Source organism: Cololabis saira, chromosome 16 (assembly GCF_033807715.1).
Source record: "Cololabis saira isolate AMF1-May2022 chromosome 16, fColSai1.1, whole genome shotgun sequence".
Taxonomy (NCBI): Eukaryota; Metazoa; Chordata; class Actinopteri; order Beloniformes; family Belonidae; genus Cololabis; species Cololabis saira.
In genome coordinates, this window is record NC_084602.1 from 5,860,090 (window position 1) to 5,876,850 (window position 16,761).

The 16,761-nt window shown below is 42.3% G+C and overlaps 1 protein-coding gene across 2 annotated transcripts in view; it reads right to left on the bottom strand.

Annotated features, from left to right (window-relative positions):
* Nucleotides 1-16,761, bottom strand: part of fgfr3 (fibroblast growth factor receptor 3) — an 89,531-nt gene that overhangs the window by 17,593 nt on the left and 55,177 nt on the right. The window contains exons 6-9 of one of the 2 annotated variants that reach the window (XM_061744474.1): nt 11,008-11,131; nt 9,769-9,959; nt 2,494-2,638; nt 1,027-1,202 (exon numbers count right to left, since the gene is read on the bottom strand). In XM_061744474.1, coding sequence (XP_061600458.1) covers nt 1,027-1,202; nt 2,494-2,638; nt 9,769-9,959; nt 11,008-11,131 — 636 coding nt within the window. The remainder of the gene's footprint in view (nt 1-1,026; nt 1,203-2,493; nt 2,639-9,768; nt 9,960-11,007; nt 11,132-16,761) is intronic. The other variant, XM_061744473.1, reaches the window with a different exon arrangement.

Here is a 16,761-nt window from a genome sequence, read left to right on the forward strand (position 1 = left end):
CGTACAACTATTGCTTCTATCCTCAGGAGCTGTTTCACTGTTTCCTTGCAGGCAGATCCGCTCAGTTGCACATGCTTAGCCATCGCTAGCCTGTTCTGCATTGGAACTTTTGGTCCTGAACTTTCTCTTCACTGACAATGACGTGACGAGCGCTTAGGGTGGCCAACTCCCTGAAAAATAAATAAGGGACACGCAACCCGGTTGCCTTCACCTTTCCTGGCGTGGTGAATTTTTTTACCCCCTTTTTTTGTGAGTGAAACGATTTTTTAACTATTTGACTCGAACCTGAATTGAATTAGATGCATATTTTTGAATGCCATGAACACATGGAAAACAAATTATTAACCAGCAATTCACTTTAATACAAAATAACACAATTAACTGAATAAAATAAGTATCTTTCTTAAACAGAAACCTGTCCCTTGTATAAATTCTAATAAAACAATAGAAAGAAAGCAGAACATCCATTCTGTAATAGTGCACATTTTTAGTGCAATAACAAAAGTGCAAACAGAAAGTCTGTAGAAAACTTGTAAACATATTTGAGCCTCAAAGGCCATGACAGAGCTACAGTTGTAGTAAAACAGAAAAAATTAACTTGAATTCAACAGCTCAATGCCTATTCCATTGGCATTTTATGACTATTTTTTGACTCTCACAGTAATACGGGACAAAGTGCGTCTCTTTTCAGCTCCATACGAGATGCGTACTTTAATTTATACACTTCACGCCGCTCTCCCAACAGTGGAGGGGAGAGTGTGGGTTAAACACCGGTGGGCAGAAGTGTCCCTGCGCTGAATCTGCAGACACACGTCACCGGTGTTCTGCCTCCAGCATCACGCTGGAACAGCAGGACCGGGATGACGGGGATAACACGGCACCAGACCGGGCAAAGCTTTCTCATTTGGCCCGCCGAAGCCAAACCTAAGCTCCGGTATCTGCTAGGCGACCGGCGTACGCTCAAAGGTCCAGGACAGAGGGGAGGAGGAGGAAGGTTGTACAAATCTTGTATCTACTTTCTGTTACCTGTCTCTTGAGGGGGAACTTGGACAGCTTCTGCACGGGCGGCGTGGGCAGCGTCTTCTGCGTGGTCATCCTCATGCGGCACAGGATGACGATGACCACCCCCAGGATGAAGAGCACGCAGCCCGTCACGTAGATGAGGATGTCGGCGTAGTAGTCCTCCTTCTCCGGGGTCACTGCTATGGGGGGGAATCACACCAACAAACCATGAAACTAACATCTGGACCAGAATCAGCACTTCTTAAACATGACAACCATTCACCCAAATGAATGTTTTCAGGAACGAATCATCTCTGGAATCATTTCCTCACAACAAAAAGGTCAGAAACTTTTGTAACTTTAGTAACTTTGAGATGAAGACACAAGAACAAGCTTGTTTCCTCCTCAAGCAGGTGATTACACCTGCGACTCTCTCCTCCACAGGAGATGCACTGCAAAAACTCTAAATCTTACCAAGAATATTTGTCTTATTTCTAGTTAAAATGTCTCATTTTTAGTCAAAGTCATTACACAAAGTCATTACACTTAAAACAAGAGTCATTACCAGAATAATAACTTTGTTATTTGACAATTTTCACCTGTTTCAATTAGATTTTCACTTGAAATAAGTAGAAAAATATTTATCTTCACATTACAAGAAAAAAAATCTTTTCAGATTTTTCTACTTATTTTAAGTGAAAATCTACTTGAAACAGGTGAAATTGTTGTTTTTTCCAGTGATGAGCCTTGTTTTAAGTGTGATGAGATTTTTTTTGACTAAAAATGAGACATTTTAGCTAGTTTTTTCAAAAACTCAAAATCTTACCAAGAATATTTGTCTCATTTATAGTTAAAATGTCTCATTTTTAGTCAAAAAATCTCATTACACTTAAAACAAGAATCATTAACAGAAAAATAACTATTTTCACCTGTTTCAAGTAGATTTTCACTTGAAATAAGTAGAAAAATCTGCCAGTGGAACAAGATTTATCTTCTCATTACAAACAAATAAATCTTGTTCCACTGGCAGATTTTTCTACTTATTTTCAGTGAAAATCTACTTGAAACAGGTGAAAATTGTCAAATAAGTTATTTTTCTGGTAATGACTCTTGTTTTAAGTGTAATGAGATTTGTTTGACTAAAAATGAGACATTTTAACTATAAATAAGACAAATATTCTTGTTAAGATTTGGAGTTTTTGCAGTGTAATTAACGGCTTCATGAACACAGAAATGTCTCCCAAGGATCTGTGAGAAACTTAAGGAGATGATCCGCTCTGAATCACGTGCTCAGTGATTTTAACGCTACAATGATGCATTATAATTAGGCTGTTAGATAAATGTTACATATCATGCTACTGATTGAAACATTAAAGTGCATAAATAAAAGTCCAATGAGAATGATGTTTTGATTAAATGTATAAGATTGTAGTGATTGTAGAGTGATGTAGGTGAAAGAGATGATAACCCGGAGAGTGAAGAGGAATATACCTGGAAGAACCGTCAGCCAAGCAGAATGGTAAGCAATGCCGATAGAGTTCCCTGCCAGACAAGTGTACTCGCCCGCATCCTCAAAAGTCACATTGGTCAAGAAGAGAACCTCTAGCTCCTTATCTGTAGTGTTAATACCGGCCGTCTGTGGGGGATCAGAGAAGGACAAGATGGAGGAGGAGATGAGAGAGAGGGAGGAGACGTGGTGAGCCCAGAAAAGCAGACAGGACAGAAACGAGGGTGTGAAGGGTCAGCTCCACCACCAGCACCACCAGCACCACCAAAAACACCAGCAGCTCAACAAAACTACACCTTTATCTGGGGAAAAGAAGCTCGTTGGTTCAACCCAAGACCACAGGCACGGTTCATTTCATCCGTTACCCAGATCTTAAAGCGTCTCTCTCCAAACGTGCTGGGCAATTTCCTAGACTTTGCACTGCAAAAACTCAAAATCTTAAGAATATTTGTCTTATTTCTAGTTAAAATGTCTAAATTTTAGTAAAAAAAAATCTCATCACACTTAAAGCAAGACTCATCACTGGAAAAAACAACAATTTTCACCTGTTTCAAGTTGATTTTCACTTAAGTAGAAAAATCTGCCAGTGGAACAAGATTTTTTTGCTTGCAATGAGAAGATTAACTTGTCCCACTGGCAGATTTTTCTACTTATTTCAAGTGAAAATTTACTTGAAACAGGTGGAAATTGTCAAATTGTCTGGTAATGACTCTTGTTTTAAGTGTAATGAGATGTTTTAACTAAAAAGGAGACATTTAAACTAGAAATAAGACAAATATTCCTGGTAAGATTTGGAGTTTTTGCAGTGTGAGACGTGTTTGTGACACACTCACAGACTAATCTACGTTACAATTTGTGATAACGCCGTCCTTTATCCAGGAGAGCGTTATCTCTCACCTGCCACAGAACCTGTGATGTCAAGTTGAACCAGAGTAAGAGTTCACCGTAAAGTCGTTCCTGCGGAGATCACGGGGAGGATAAAGTGTTTCTGTCTGCAAATCTGACTGGAAACCATTTCTTTTTCTGATAACCCACAAAGATGTTGAGCCCTTCTGCCTCTGCTGTTTAATGACAGCCAAAGCGTGGGTTCCGTGTTGCTTCCAGCAGCTTCTTATGAAGCCGCCACTGTATCTGCAAAAACTCAAAATCTTAACAAGAATATTTGTCTTATTTCTAGTTAAAATGTCTCATTTTGGTAAAAAAAAATCTCATTACACTTATAAAAAGACTCATCACTGGAAAAAAACAACAATTTTCACCTGTTTCAAGTAGATTTTCACTTAAAATAAGTAGAAAAAACTGCCAGTGGAACAAAATTTTTTTTGCTTGTAATAAGAAGACAAATCTTGTTCCACTGGCAGATTTTCCTACTTATTTCAAGTGAAAATTTACTTGAAAAAGGTGAAAATAGTTATTTTTCTGGTAATGACTCTTGTTTTAAGTGTAGAGATTTTTTTGTTAAAATTTCTCATTTTTAGTCAAAAATTCTCATTATACTTACCAGAAAAATAACTTATTATTTGACAATTTTCATCTGTTTAAAGTGAATTTTCACTTGAAATAAGTAGAAAAATCTGCCAGTGGAACAAGATTTATCTTCTCATTACAAGCAAAAAAATGTTGTCCCACTGGCAGATTTTTCTACTTATTTTAAGTGAAAATTTACTTGAAACGGGTGAAAATTGTCAAATAACAAGTTATTTTTCCAGTGATGAGTCTTGTTTTAAGTGTAATGAGATTTTTTTGACTAAAAATGAGACATTTTAACTAGAAATGAGACAAATATTCCTGGTAAGATGTTGAGTTTCTGCAGTGTATCTGCATGTGTGTAATGGTGCGTGGCGTCCGCAGCGCCGGCCTGAGCTGATGAGCACCGACCCCCAGACCAGCTGTGCATCACGCATATGAAAACACATTAATGCTGCTGGAAAACACACTCCCAGGGAAAATCGATTTCAATTAGCGTGCTTGTGGGTGGTTTGGTCAGCAGGGGTTATGGTTTGATTTTAAATATATATGTGTTTTTGTGCAGGGAGGCTGCACGAGGCTGGAACATCTGAGGACGTGGAAGTAATTACCAATGCATGTGTTGGGTTGCTTATTGATCTAAAGCAGGTCTGGGGGTTCAGATGAATGATAGCTACGAGCTAATAAAGTGTGATAACTTTAGTTCAGAGGAACGTGTGAGTGTGTGTGTGTGTGTGTGTCGTCCTATTAGCAGTCAAGCAGACCCACACCCAGAGGAACACCACAGAGGAGGAGGCAGCAGGTTGCTCCGCGGCGCTCGGTAGTTACTGTACCTGGTTTGCCTATCAAGAGCCAGAAAGCTTTTTCCGACTTGCCTACAAAGTTGGAGGCGCGACACGAGTACTTCCCGGCATCTTTCTCTGTCACGTTGGACAGGTTCAACTTACTGTGGGTCACAGTGTGTCTACTGATATCACTCTGTGAAGGGAAAAGTGAGAGGCACGGTGAGGCCCAGGCCGGTCCTGTCACAACACACCGAGAACAGAACACACCGTAACTCGTCTTTGTTAGTCTCTGCAGAGAACAGAGACTAACAAAGACTGTTTTACCTACTTCTGATCTTCGTGCTAAGCTAAGCAAACCTGTAAGATCAAAAACCAGCAATCAGAAATACACTTTGAACATGGACAGTTCCTGTTAGAGCCACGGGAACCTTTTCAAATCACTGAAGGAAATACAGAATAAGACGTACAGCACATAGCTCTTCTTGGCATCTCAAAGCTGAAGCGGTAACCATGACGATACACTGAATGTCTCACATCTAGACAAGCTCGTCCAACGCCATGGAAGCTACACGTGTCAAATCACAGGAGACGTTCATATTTTGTAGAAATGGCACTAATTGTGCATAATATTATCCCAAATTTGAAGAAAAAAAAAATCCTCAATAAAAATATAATCTGAATGTGTACGGAAGAGTATTAGGGCCATGCAGGAGAAAAAATATTTGAGAGGAAGATTTTTTTTTATTGTGCACTTCAAGAAAAAAGTGGAAATGTCGAGATTAATGTTGAAATACAATTTCAAGAACAAAGTCGAAATTTCATGAATACTAACTAACTAACTAACTAACGAACTAACTAACTAACGAACTAACTAACTAACTAACTAACTAACTAACTAACTAACTAACTAACTAACTAACTAACTAACTTACATCCTTGGAGTGTCTATAGGCCTACGAGGCATTTTGTAAAGACAGTCACATGCGCTGTTTGTTATAGTTTCAGAAGGTTGACTTTATTCACAAAATTTTGACTTTTTCCTCGACATTTCGACTTTTTTCTCGACATTTCGACTTTTTTCTCAAAGTGCTTAATGAAAAAAACAACAAAAAAAACTAAAATATTAATTCATATATTTTCCTCTTTTTTTCCTGTTTTCTCTTTTTTTCCCTTTTTCCTTCTTTTTTTTCCTTTTTTTCTCTTTTTCTTCAACTTTTTTCTCGTCATTTCGACTTTTTTCTCGACATTTCAACTTTTTTCTCGACATTTTAACTTTTTTCTTGACATTTCGACTTTTTTCTCAAATTTGTACTTCAACATTTATCTCGACATTTTGACATTTTTCTCGAAGAGCATAATGAAAAACAAATCTTCCTCCTCTAAAACATTATTTAGATTTTTCTCCTGCCTGGCCCTAATACTCTTCCGTAGAAGTGAACCTAAACACAGTCGTACACAGTGTGTACTTTGTGTGTTTCAGCAGTCAAACAAACACACATTATAAAAGTACAGGATTGTGTTGAAGAAGACCAGCTCCTGAATTATTAAACGGGCGCAGCGTATAAAAGCAGAACACATATCATGTTTTATAGTAGTTTAATGAAGAGAGGGCTCGGCTGCGGCCGCCTCCCTCTCCCTCCTCACGCAGGCCGCTTGCTCATCGTTAACTCTTTTTCCAGGCATCAAAAGAGCGATTGAGCCAGTTCTCACCAGAGAAACGTGGGTGATCCCCTCCTCCCACCCTGAGCTGTATTTAACTCCTACAGTATGCCACACATGAGAGAGCATATCATGTCTGAATGAACTGTGGTGAGCCCAGAGAGAAAGGCACACAAATCTCAGTAAATACTGTTTCAATTATGTGGTAGTTGAAAATAGAGCCTGGAGCCACAGTCTGGGCTGACAGACTGCCCCCCCTTCCCCCCCCCCACCTCTCTTTCTGTTGACCTGTTTTTCTGGTCCTCTCCCCCTCCTCCTGGCTCTGTCTCCGCACACATCCATCCCTGGGTTTCATCCGTCTTTAATCAACGCCACCACCTCCTCAGACACGCGGCGTCGCTCAATCTGCGCTCACATCTCGCCGGTGTCGAGCCGTTTCTCCGTAAACACCGACGCCGTCATCAGGTTTAGTGAATGTCAATGTCGTCGTGTTGAAGTAGTGAACACAGTTCAAGTTCACAGCTGATTCATACGTTTGTTTGAAGTGAGAGTGCAGATGCATCGACTGTCCCCGTCCAGCGCCTCGTTCTTTCTGTGTTTAACCCTTGTGCTGTCTTCAGGTCAAGGAAGGAAGGAAGGAAGGAAGGAAGGAAGGAAGGAAGGAAGGAAGGAAGGAAGGAAGGAAGGAAGGAAGGAAGGAAGGAAGGAAGGAAGGAAGGAAGGAAGGAAGGAAGGAAGGAAGGAAGGAAGGAAGGAAGGGAAAAAGAAGGAAGGAAGGAAGGAAGGAAGGAAGGAAAGGAGGGAGAAAACAAGGAAAGAAGGAAGGGAAAAAGAAGGAAGGAAGGAAGGAAGGAAGGAAGGAAGGAAGGAAGGAAGGAAGGGAAAAAGAAGGAAGGAAGGAAGGAAGGAAGGAAGGAAGGGAGAAAACAAGGAAGGAAGGGAGAAAAGAGGAAGGGAAGAAGGAAGGAAGGGAAAGAAGAAGGAAGGAAGGGAGGAAGGAAGGAAGGAAGGAAGGAAATGAAGGGAGAAAAGAGGGAAGGAAGGAAGGAAGGAAGGGAGAAAACAAGGAAAGAAGGAAGGAAGGAAGGAAGGAAAGAAGGAAGGAGAGAGCAGGAGGAAAGAAGGAAGGAAAAAAAGAAGGAAGGAAGGAAGGAAGGAAGGAAAGAAGGAAGGAAGGAAGGAAGGAAGGAAGAAAAGAGGAAGGGAGAAGGAAGGAGAGAGCAGGAGGAAAGAAGGAAGGAAAAAAAGAAGGAAGGAAGGAAGGAAGGAAGGAAGGAAGGAAGGAAGGAAGGAAGGAAGGAAGGAAGGAAGGAAGGAAGGAAGAAAAGAGGAAGGGAGAAGGAAGGAGAGAGCAGGAGGAAAGAAGGAAGGAAAAAAAGAAGGAAGGAAGGAAGGAAGGAAGGAAGGAAGGAAGGAAGGAAGGAAGGAAGGAAGGAAGGAAGGAAGGAAGGAAGGAAAGAAGGAAGGAAGGAAGGAAGAAAAGAGGAAGGGAGAAGGAAGGAGAGAGCAGGAGGAAAGAAGGAACAGGAGAATTAGGTCATTTTGACCCGAAGACAGTACAAGGGTTAACCAGGTTTAACCGTGTTTCTGGGTGGTTTGTAGCGAGCTGTCACACAACCCTCAAGTCTGATTCCTTTTAATCAGACGTTCTTATCAAGCAGTGTTACATAAAAAAAAGAGCAGTTTTCCTGCTCCGCTCTTACAGCCTCACCAAGAATGTGCAGCTCTGTGCCAACGCCAGCGCAGCTTCTATCTCAGCCCGGGGCCAAACCCCCACGTTGGCACCGGGGGGTCCTCGGGGTCCTGGGGTCGGTTATGTTGGAGATGCTGACTGTGTGATCCCCGGTTTTTAAGGCCCGCCGCGAAAACAATGGGGGTACGAGACCCGGAGGAGGTTTGGTGGATGTTTGGTGGATGTTTGGAGGAGGTTTGGTGGATGTTTGGAGGAGGTTTGGTGGATGTTTGGAGGAGGTTTGGTGGATGTTTGGAGGAGGTTTGGTGGATGTTTGGAGGAGGGTTGGTGTCTGAACGGCGACGCGTGAGGAGGGACGACCTCTGGCCTAAGAGAGACTTTCTGACTCGGCAATATTAGGTTGGATCCTAGCTGAATAAAAATGGAAAAATGAGGACCTCTTTTTTTATTTATTATTTCTTTTATTCTCCCGTCGCCCACCTCCCTCTCTTCTCTCATCTTTGTCCATTTTCTGGCTTCTCCAACGCCCCATCCCCATCCAGCCGCTCACCGTCCATCTTAGCCCACCATTCTGTCACACTTTCTCTTTTTCTCTGCTGACTCTGCCCTTCCTTGTACTCCTCCACTCATTTTTTCCATGGCTTTTTTGGGTGCCTCTTCCTTCTTTCCTTTCTCTCTCTCTCTCCTCCTCCTCCTCCTCCCTAAACCACGCGACGCAGCACATCTGACGGCAGTGGCGGTTAACAGAGCCTGTCTCCCTCCCTGCTCTGCCGCCACCACAGCAGTTAACTTAGTCCAAACCAGATGTTTGTTTTATTCCTTCTCTCCCTACAGGCAAAAAAAATTGGGTGGGTGGGGGGGGCAAAGCCCTCCTAGTTTGACACCAAAACTGCCTGGAAGGCCTCCGTGATACCTTCCTAACCTTTATTTCAGAGGGGGCTACGTCAGAGCGAGAGGGGAAACCTCCACTTTGATTCACCGGGTTAATGCGTGGACATTCCCAGAACCGCCAGGATCTGTTAATGAAGCTCTAATGTTCCAGGAATGATCTTTTCAATTAGGGCCGGTAGTGAAACGAGCCCGTGGGCCCCACCGACCCACCTTCTGTGAAGCCTCATTAAACAAAACATTCAGGAGAGATTAATTCTGACTGCACTGCCAAAACTCAAAATCTTACCAGGAATATTTGTCTTATTTCTAGTTAAAATGTCTAATTTTTAGTCAAAAAATCTCATTACACTTAAAACAAGAGTCATTACCAGAAAAATAACTTGTGATTTGACAATTTTCACCTGTTTCAAATACATTTTCACTTGAAATAAGTAGAAAAATTTGCCAGTGGGACAAGATTTACAGTATCTCCTCATTACAAGCAAAAAAATCTTGTCCCACTGGCAGATTTGTCTACTTATTTTAAGTGAAAATCTACTTGAAACAGGTGAAAATTGTTGTTTTTTCCAGTGATGAGTCTTGTTTTAAGTGTAATGAGATAGTTTTTGACTAAAAATGAGACATTTTAACTAGAAATAAGACAAATATTCTTGTTAAGATTGTGAGTTTTTGCAGTGTAGAATGATGCCAGGCAGCGAGGGCCGGGCCCGTTGGCCAGGAGGCTCGTTAGCCAGGAAGCTCGTTGTCCAGGAGGACACACTCACCCTCAGGATGTTGACGTAGGGAGCGCCGTCGGGGCCGTAGCGGCTGCCGTTCACCTCGATGTGTTTGAGCCACTGGATGTGCGGCTGGGCGTCGCTGTAAACTTTACAGTGGAACTCCACGTCATTGCCGACGACCACCGTCTGATTGGCCGGCAGGCCGGCCTGCAGGATCGGCCTGTGAGGAGCACGCTCTGCAAGAAGAAAACACGGCATCGTCAGCGGAATAAAGGCGCTGCAGGATACCTGTTCTTTTCCATGAGTAACTATTGAGGGTTTTTTTTCAGAAGAGTATCAGGGCCATGCAGGAGAAAAAATATTTGAGAGGGGAAGATTTTTTTTATTGTGCACTTCGAGAAAAAAGTTGAAATGTCGAGAAAAAAGTTGAAATGTCGAGAAAAAAGTTGAAATTTCGAGAAAAAAGTCGAAATGTTCAGAAAAAGTCGAAATATCGAGAAAAAAGTCAAAATTTCGAGATTAATGTTGAAGTACAATCCCCCCAAAAAATTCGAAATGTCGAGAAAAAGTCGAAATGTTGAGAAAAAAGTTGAAATGTTAAGATTAAAAAGGAAAGGAAAAAGGAAGAAAAAAAGAGAAAAAAAGGAAAAAAAGAAGAAAAAAACGAAAAATAAAGTCGAAATTTCGCCTTTTTTTCAAGAAATTCAAATTTATTCAAGAAATTTTGACTTTTTTCTCAACATTTCGACTTTTTTCTCGAAATTGTACTTCAACATTAATCTCGACATTTTTACTTTTTTCTCGAAGTGCATAATGAAAAAAAAAATCTTCCTCCTCTAAAATATTATTTTTATTTTTCTCCTGCCTGGCTCTAATACTCTTCTGTAGTTTTTAAACTACTTCTGTGTGTGAATTATTATTTTGCGGGTTCAGGCAGAGCAGAAAGATACCTTGAAGACAATTATGTTAAATGCTTCTCTGGTGAATTGAGTTGAGTTATCTGAGATCCCAAAAGGTAAAGAGAGTTTTGTTTTGTCTCTCCACTTTTTTTTTCTTGTATTTTTATTTAAGAATTGGTTTATTTTTCTTCAACCAAGAAGTAAATAATAGAGCTGCTGTATGAAAGGATTGTTAGTATGAATGTTATGGAAGTGTATTTGTCTGTAATATCTGTCTTAAGATGAAAAAATAGTTTGAAAATGTAATTTTAGGACCCCAGGAAGAATAGCTACTGCATATTTGCTGTATCTAATGGTGGATGCAAATAAATGTAAAATAAATTACCCAGAACGTCCAGCCGGTAGGTGTGGCTGATGGTGCCGTACTTGTTCTGCACCACGCAGGTGTAGTTCCCCCGGTCCGACGGCACGGCGCTCTCCATCACCAGACTCCACTGCTGGTGCCGCAGCTGCAGCCACGCAGGGGGAAAAACAAGAGAAAGAAACATCTCTTTAAACACACTGAAATTAGGAGCCCATTCCAGCAGGCCCTGAGGCCTGCGGTATCGTATTTTCAAGAAAAAGATAGAAAGGCAGCACACAAGTGCTCATTTTGTTTATTCCCATTTATAATTTCAGGCTTGTTTACAGTACGTAGCTCAAAATTACAAGCATGTCTCAGAGGATTTTATACAATCTGCTCTAAATGGAACATAAAAAAACCCCAACAAAAAACGTGGAGAATAAATAAAAGAATAGAATCACAAACTAGGCTAAATTGGGTACAAATCCCGTGTAACTAGAGCCATTTGGAAAAGAACACCCCTTTTGTGTTTAAGGATAGAAGAGCAAAACACAAAAACATCCGGTTCTTACTTTGAGAGGGAGGGGTCGGATTAGGAACTAAACTCTCAAATAAACAAAAACCTATGCCGTATTACGCCGGATCACTGACTCTGTAAAAGCACCACGTTTGGGAGTTTGCTGGAGTGGACCGTGTTAACATAACGCCATGAGGGAAAAACATCAGCCAAGACCATGGAAATTGCTGCCCCTCAATTTGGGAGGGGTAAAAAAAAAAAAAAAAGGCCATTTGTAAACAATCATTTTACACTTTCAAAAGATTATTCACAAGTATTTTGGACAGTTATTTAGGACGGCTGCCAACGGAGAATGTTGCAATGCTGAGAAAACCCCAGACTGTGCAACACCCAGGGAAAAAAAGCTACACATTCTCCAGGCTTGGGTTAGCATGGTAAATATAAACATTCATCACAGCACAATTAAAGCCAGACTGCATAAGCAGCACGTCTTTGGAACAGATAGCAGGAGGAAAGGCCTCTTGTTTTTAACAACGTGGCGGCGTGGCTTCGGTTTGCAGAACTGCATTCAATGCAGACGATGTCTTTCAGACAGACCTTGGTGGAGAAGTTTAGCCCCCATGCACTGTTGGCAGGATGCATGCATGCCTGCATCGCTGCAGTCTTGCAGTCCTGCAGCCCCGCATACCTGCAGCTGAAAAGCTTCCTACCAACAGTCAAGCACGGTGGCGGAGCTGTGATGATCTGGGGTTGTTTCTTGCCCTCGAAGCCAAAAGCTTTGTCAAAAACGGGGTCATACAACAGGACAATCCAGCACACCAGCAAACGTACACGTAGCGACTGCATATTAACAAGCTGCTATCAAATCACGTTGAATTCAAATGCAGAAAAGGGAAATATCAGGGATCAGAATGTTGCAAATGCCCCTCAAATCATGATCTACACCCGTTTTGAAATAGAAAACAAATGTCCACTAAGTAATGTAGCATGGTAGTAAAGTAGTTTGTCTTTTAGAAAACAAGAAATAAATAATGACACTTTTGGCGCTTTTCCACTAGCAACTACTCAGCCCGACTCCACTTGGTTTGGTTATTTTCCACTAGGGGTCTAACGTGCCGAGTAGATACTTTTCTGTATCTACTCTGCCGAGGTTCTAAGCTGCTGAGTCGGCTGTATCTGACATCATCACACTACAGACCACCGATTGGTCGGGGGGTTGGAGTCAGACGTCTGAGTCAGGAGGAGGAAATCAGAGAAAGAGACTCTGACGGATTCTTGTTCATTTTATTCAACAGGCAATGGCAGCAAAAGTCTGTTTCATGATCCAACTCTGAAGGTCAGATGTTCATAAACCTGGTGCTGAGGAGAGAATTAAAAAGGGATCTAGACGGAGATAAGGAACGGCCAGATCTACCAGGAGCTCTGTCACTTCATAGCTGCTCACGGCTCCAGCTGACTTTTCAGCAGCGCCGAGACAAAAAAAGCGTTGCCGCTTGAAACTTCTCTCACTCTCATTTTTTAACTTGATATGGAACACAAGCCACAGACCCAGCAGCACATCTATCATCTCCTCCAGGTTCTACATCTTTAGTGTTGTCTTCTTCCTTTAGATCACACAATCAAATACGTCACAGCAGCTTCACTCCAACCTCCTCCATCCTAAAAACAAACGAGGACAAGGTGAGTCGAGACGGGCTGAGTAGGTACTAGTATAAAAGCGCCATAAGTAATGTAACATGGTAGTAATGTAGTTTGTCCTTTAGAAAATGAATGCAAAACATCGGATCCTGCAGTGTGGGAGTGAGAGGGGCAGGGTAACGGCCCCTTTTGGGCGGGGGAAAAGGTTCGTCCCTCAAGACTCCTCTCCCTGGCCCTGCCCCTTCTCAACCTTTCCCCGACCCTGCACCTAACCTTGGGCTTGCTGATCGGGCCGGAGCTTCAGGAGCTGCATGCTGGCCTGCGGTCCCCACCCCTGGTCATCCCGTGCTGTTGCCGTCCCTGACCCCCAGTCTGGCCTTCGGCAGGAGGGTCCCCCCTTATGAGCCTGGTCCTGCTCAAGGTTTCTTCCCTCCTAAAGGGGAGTTTTTCTTGCCACTGTTTGGCTTAAGGTTTTTCTCCCACTATGGGAGTTTTTACCTGCCATTGTTTATGTAATAACTGCTCGGGGGTTTATGTTCTGGGTCTCTGGAAAGCGTCTAGAGACAACTTTTGTTGTATTAGACGCTATACAAATAAAATTGAATTAAATTGAATTGAATAGAAAACAAGAAATAAATAATGACACTTTGTCACACGTCTTGTGCTGTCGTTCACATGAGGGCCGAGTCCTCCGTCTGCAGGCAGACATGGTCCTTCTTTAAACGTCCCGTGGCACAAAACAGCAGCGAGCAGACCGGCTGGGAGGCAGCAGCATGAAACAACCAGAAAACCCTCCTTAGAACAGTTATGTAAAACGATTAATGGCCTACGTCTTGAAGCGGGGCAGATACGACTGGTAAAACCGTACGGTTCGACATGGTGTCACCCTCTCAATGGAAGGCTGTTCCGTGTGACAACAGCGAGTATCAGCCAGGACTCTGATCAGGTGTCTGGATCTACAAGCTTCTGCTGAACAAATGCATCAGCGGCGACGACAGGCCACTTATCAGCTACACTCAGCAAAACTGATATAAATGGCATTTTACCATGTGATTATTTTCCTAAGGGAGCTGTCAGTCACGCCCCCGGAGGACATTTCTCTGTCTCAGCCTGCGCCCGGGGCAGACAGAATTCTTTTGCACGTCTGAAATTGGTTCCACTGTACCCGTCAGGAGCCGTCCCTCCCGGGAGAGTGGGGGGGGGAATTCTGCGTAGTAATTGGAAGCAGGTGTGGCTGGCTGGCTGGCAGCGGCAGACAGATACGGACAGGTTCAGGTTCAGGAGCCGCTGCGGGGACGCGAGGCCCGGCACGGCGAGGCGAGGACAGGGAACCCGCTACGCCTGGACGGCCAGGCCCGACCTCCGCAGAGTGATGTCAACAAGTCACTGCAAAAACTCTTATTTATCTTATTTCTAGTTAAAATGTCTCATTTTAGTCAAAAAAATCTCATTACACTTAAAACAAGACTCATCACTGGAAAAAACAACAATTTTCACCTGTTTCAAGTAGATTTTCACTTAAAATAAGTAGAAAAATCTGCCAGTGGAACAAGATTTTTTTGCTTGTAATGAGAAGATAAATCTTGTCCCACTGGCAGATTTTTCTACTTATTTCAAGTGAAAATCTACTTGAAACAGGTGAAAATTGTCTGGTAATGACTCTTGTTTTAAGTGTAAGTGTAAGAGTGACGTCAACAAGTCACTGCAAAAACTCTTATTTCTCTTATTTCTAGTTAAAACTCAAAATCTTACCAGGAATATTTGTCTTATTTCTAGTTAAAATGTCTCATTTTTAGTCAAAAAAATCTCATTATACTTAAAACAAGAGTCATTACCAGAAAAATAACTTGTTATTTGACAATTTTCACCTGTTTCAAGTAAATTTTCACTTGAAATAAGTAGAAAAATCTGCCAGTGGGACAAGATTTATCTTCTCATTACAAGCAAAAAAATCTTGTTCCACTGGCAGATTTTTCTACTTATTTTAAGTGAAAATCTACTTGAAACAGGTGAAAATGGTTGTCTTATTTTTGTCTTGATTCTTGTTTTAAGTGTAATGATATTTTTTAAATTTTCACTTGAAATAAGTGGAAAAATCTGCCAATCTGCTTGAAATAAGAAGATAAATCTTGTTCCACTGGCAGATTTTTCTACTTATTTCAAGTGTAAATCTACTTGAAACAGGTGAAAATTGTCAAATAACAAGTTATTTTTCTGGTAATGACTCTTGTTTTAAGTGTAATGGGATTTTTTGACTAAAAATGAGACATTTTAACTAGAAATAAGACAAATATTCTTGTTAAGATTTTGAGTTTTTGCAGTGTGACCCCCAGACCACTTGTGCATCACGAATATAAAACACATTAATGCTGCTGGAAAACACACTTTTAAGTGAAAATCTACTTGAAACAGGTGAAAATTGTTGTTTTTTCCAGTGTTGAGTCTTGTTTTAAGTGTAATGAGATTTTGTTTTGACTAAAAATTAGATATTTTAACTAGAAATAAGACAAATATTCTTGTTAAGATTTAGAGTTTTTGCAGTGCAAGTCCCAGGGTGGAACATCTCACCTCACCTGCGTAGGAAAACGTCCCCCACACCGAGCCATCGCGGTGTTTTCACAAACATCCCACCCCACATGTGTCGGGCCGGATAATCAGTAAAAGCACATACGCAGGTTTTTGCAGAGAGAGCTCCGCTCCCCTCCTCTCCTTCACTACACGACTCGGCTCTCCCTCTTTTTGGAGGCGCATTTGGAAAATAAAGCAACAGTGTAAATATTATGCCTGAGTGTGCTTTTTGCAGTTGCGTGGTAACATAGACCAGGCCGCCTGCTCGCCGTTGGCAGACGGGTGGCTGGCTCCACCCCGTCTGCCCCTCGCACGGCGCAGGAGTCAAACTGGAGTCAATGGCTGCTCTCATGAGCGGATGAGTGACGCCTTGTGCTGCGGTCGCCGCGCAGAGGCGGTGCAGGAGCCGCGGCGCGAGGAGGGAAGCTAAAAGGTGGTAAATTATGAGCCGGGGCCGATGCTCGGTACAGGCCAAGACCATCGCCAGACGGGAGGCTGTAATTAGGAGTTAAGCTTTCTGGCACTCCGGAGAGTAAAAGTTCTCTTCAAATATTTCTGATTGAGTTTTTTTTCTTTCCGCGGGTTGATAGCGGGGGGTTTATTTTACAGATATCTGACTTGAAATGCAACTGTTCTTCCCTTTCAGTGCTGCTGCGCTTTAACAATCGGCCGCCCTTTCTCTTGACACTTAATTATTTTTGACACGCACGCCCCTCGGCTCTTATTATTAACATGTTACACCGGCTAACTCCCGTTGAACCTTCGGCATTAGCCCTAAAACGTGATAATCCCATCTATTTCAATCACGCCAGATTCCAGGCAGAATTAAACTATTAAGCAGCTTATGCTGGATCGTACAGGGTTTCAGCGGAGCTGCAGGACCTGCAGGAGGGCACAAACATGAAGCTCTGGTCCTGAACGGCACACTGGGGATGAAATCATCTCTCTGTTCGAGGCTCCTGCTCTTTGTCTCGTGAGACAACCTGCAGAGCAAAACACTTGAGCCACTTTCCCTTTTTTTGTGTGAGAAAACACAGGAAGCACAGCTCCCTTTATGGTCCAAACCCTCCGTC